Source organism: Austrofundulus limnaeus, unplaced genomic scaffold (genome assembly GCF_001266775.1).
Source record: "Austrofundulus limnaeus strain Quisiro unplaced genomic scaffold, Austrofundulus_limnaeus-1.0 Scaffold108, whole genome shotgun sequence".
Taxonomy (NCBI): domain Eukaryota; kingdom Metazoa; phylum Chordata; class Actinopteri; order Cyprinodontiformes; family Rivulidae; genus Austrofundulus; species Austrofundulus limnaeus.
Genome location: NW_013952510.1, coordinates 1063221 through 1064399, shown reverse-complemented (window position 1 = coordinate 1064399; position 1179 = coordinate 1063221). Strand labels below are relative to the sequence as shown.

General features: G+C 46.6%; 1 protein-coding gene across 1 annotated transcript in view; it reads left to right on the top strand.

Annotated features, from left to right (window-relative positions):
• The window catches only part of svild (supervillin d), a gene marked incomplete in the record, with an annotated part of 38259 nt that overhangs the window by 34466 nt on the left and 2614 nt on the right, over positions 1-1179 (top strand). The window contains 4 exon segments of the mRNA XM_014013974.1: positions 158-260; positions 340-547; positions 614-747; positions 823-978. Of these exon segments, the coding sequence (XP_013869428.1) occupies positions 158-260; positions 340-547; positions 614-747; positions 823-978 (601 nt within the window).

Below are 1179 nucleotides of genomic sequence, written 5' to 3'. Positions count from 1 at the left end.
AGAGTATAACATTATAACATGATATAAAACTCAAAAAAGTTGATTATACATGATATTGCCCCTTTAAAGATTAACGTTTTCTAGAAAATTAGCTAAAAACTGACATCCACACATTTTCAGTCGTGTCTTTGTCTCCTTTTGTTTCGGGTGTTTGCAGATGTTGGTGACTCAAGGAAAAGAGCCGCCCTGTTTCCTGCAACTTTTTCAGGGAGGTTTGGTCATCCATACGGGCAGCAGAGAGGACAGTTCTAACAACACGGGTACAGAGGATGTGATCAGCTGCGCACTAACGCTCAGATTCACTATTTGGTTTTAAGTTTTCAACCTTTGTGATTTTAGGCAGTTGGAGGTTGTTTTGTGCTCGTGGTGAGGTAGAGGTGGAGGCCTCGCTGGTTGAGGTGGCGTGCCAGAGGTCCAGTCTGCGTTCTCGCGCCAGTCTGGTGCTGCTGAACGCTCAGAAAGGCTGTCTCTACCTGTGGCACGGATGTAAAGCCCAAGCAGGTGCCAGGCTGGTGGCTAAAAGAGCAGCAGATGAACTAACACAGAGGTAAGACATGGAGAAGCAGCTGGATGACTCGGTGGGTGGATAACTGCTCTTCTGTGTGGTTTTAAGGAGTTGCTCAGAACTGGGACTGAAGAGCAGTGGCAGGTTGAAAGTGGAGGAGGTAGAGGAAGGATCAGAACCTGCAGAGTTTGAAGAGGCTTTAGGCCCGCGGGACAAGAAGGCTTACGACTGTATGCTGCAAGGTACGGTCTGGGAAGGTTAGCCACAGAGCAGCAGCTGGAAGAAAACAGAGTCATAAGAGTGCGTTTGGTTTCTAGATCCAGGGAAGTACAACTACACGCCTCGACTGTTCCGGCTGAGCGCCAGCTCTGGCATGTTTGGATGGGAGGAGCAGCTGTATTCAGCCAGAGTGACAGAGGGAGTGATGGCCATGCCGTTCCTGCAGGAGAACCTCTATTCTGCACAGCAGCCAGGTAACACTCAACCACTCAGGTTGCAGAATAAATAAAATAAAAAAGCATGCATACTCTGTATCAGGGCTCCTGCAGAGCCTTAAAAGGTCTTAAAAGGCATTGAATTCATCGATCCAAAAATAAGGCCTTAATTAGCCTTAAAATGTCTTAAATCAATCTTTCAGAAGTCTTAAAAATGTTAACACGTTGTAAATAGGATGA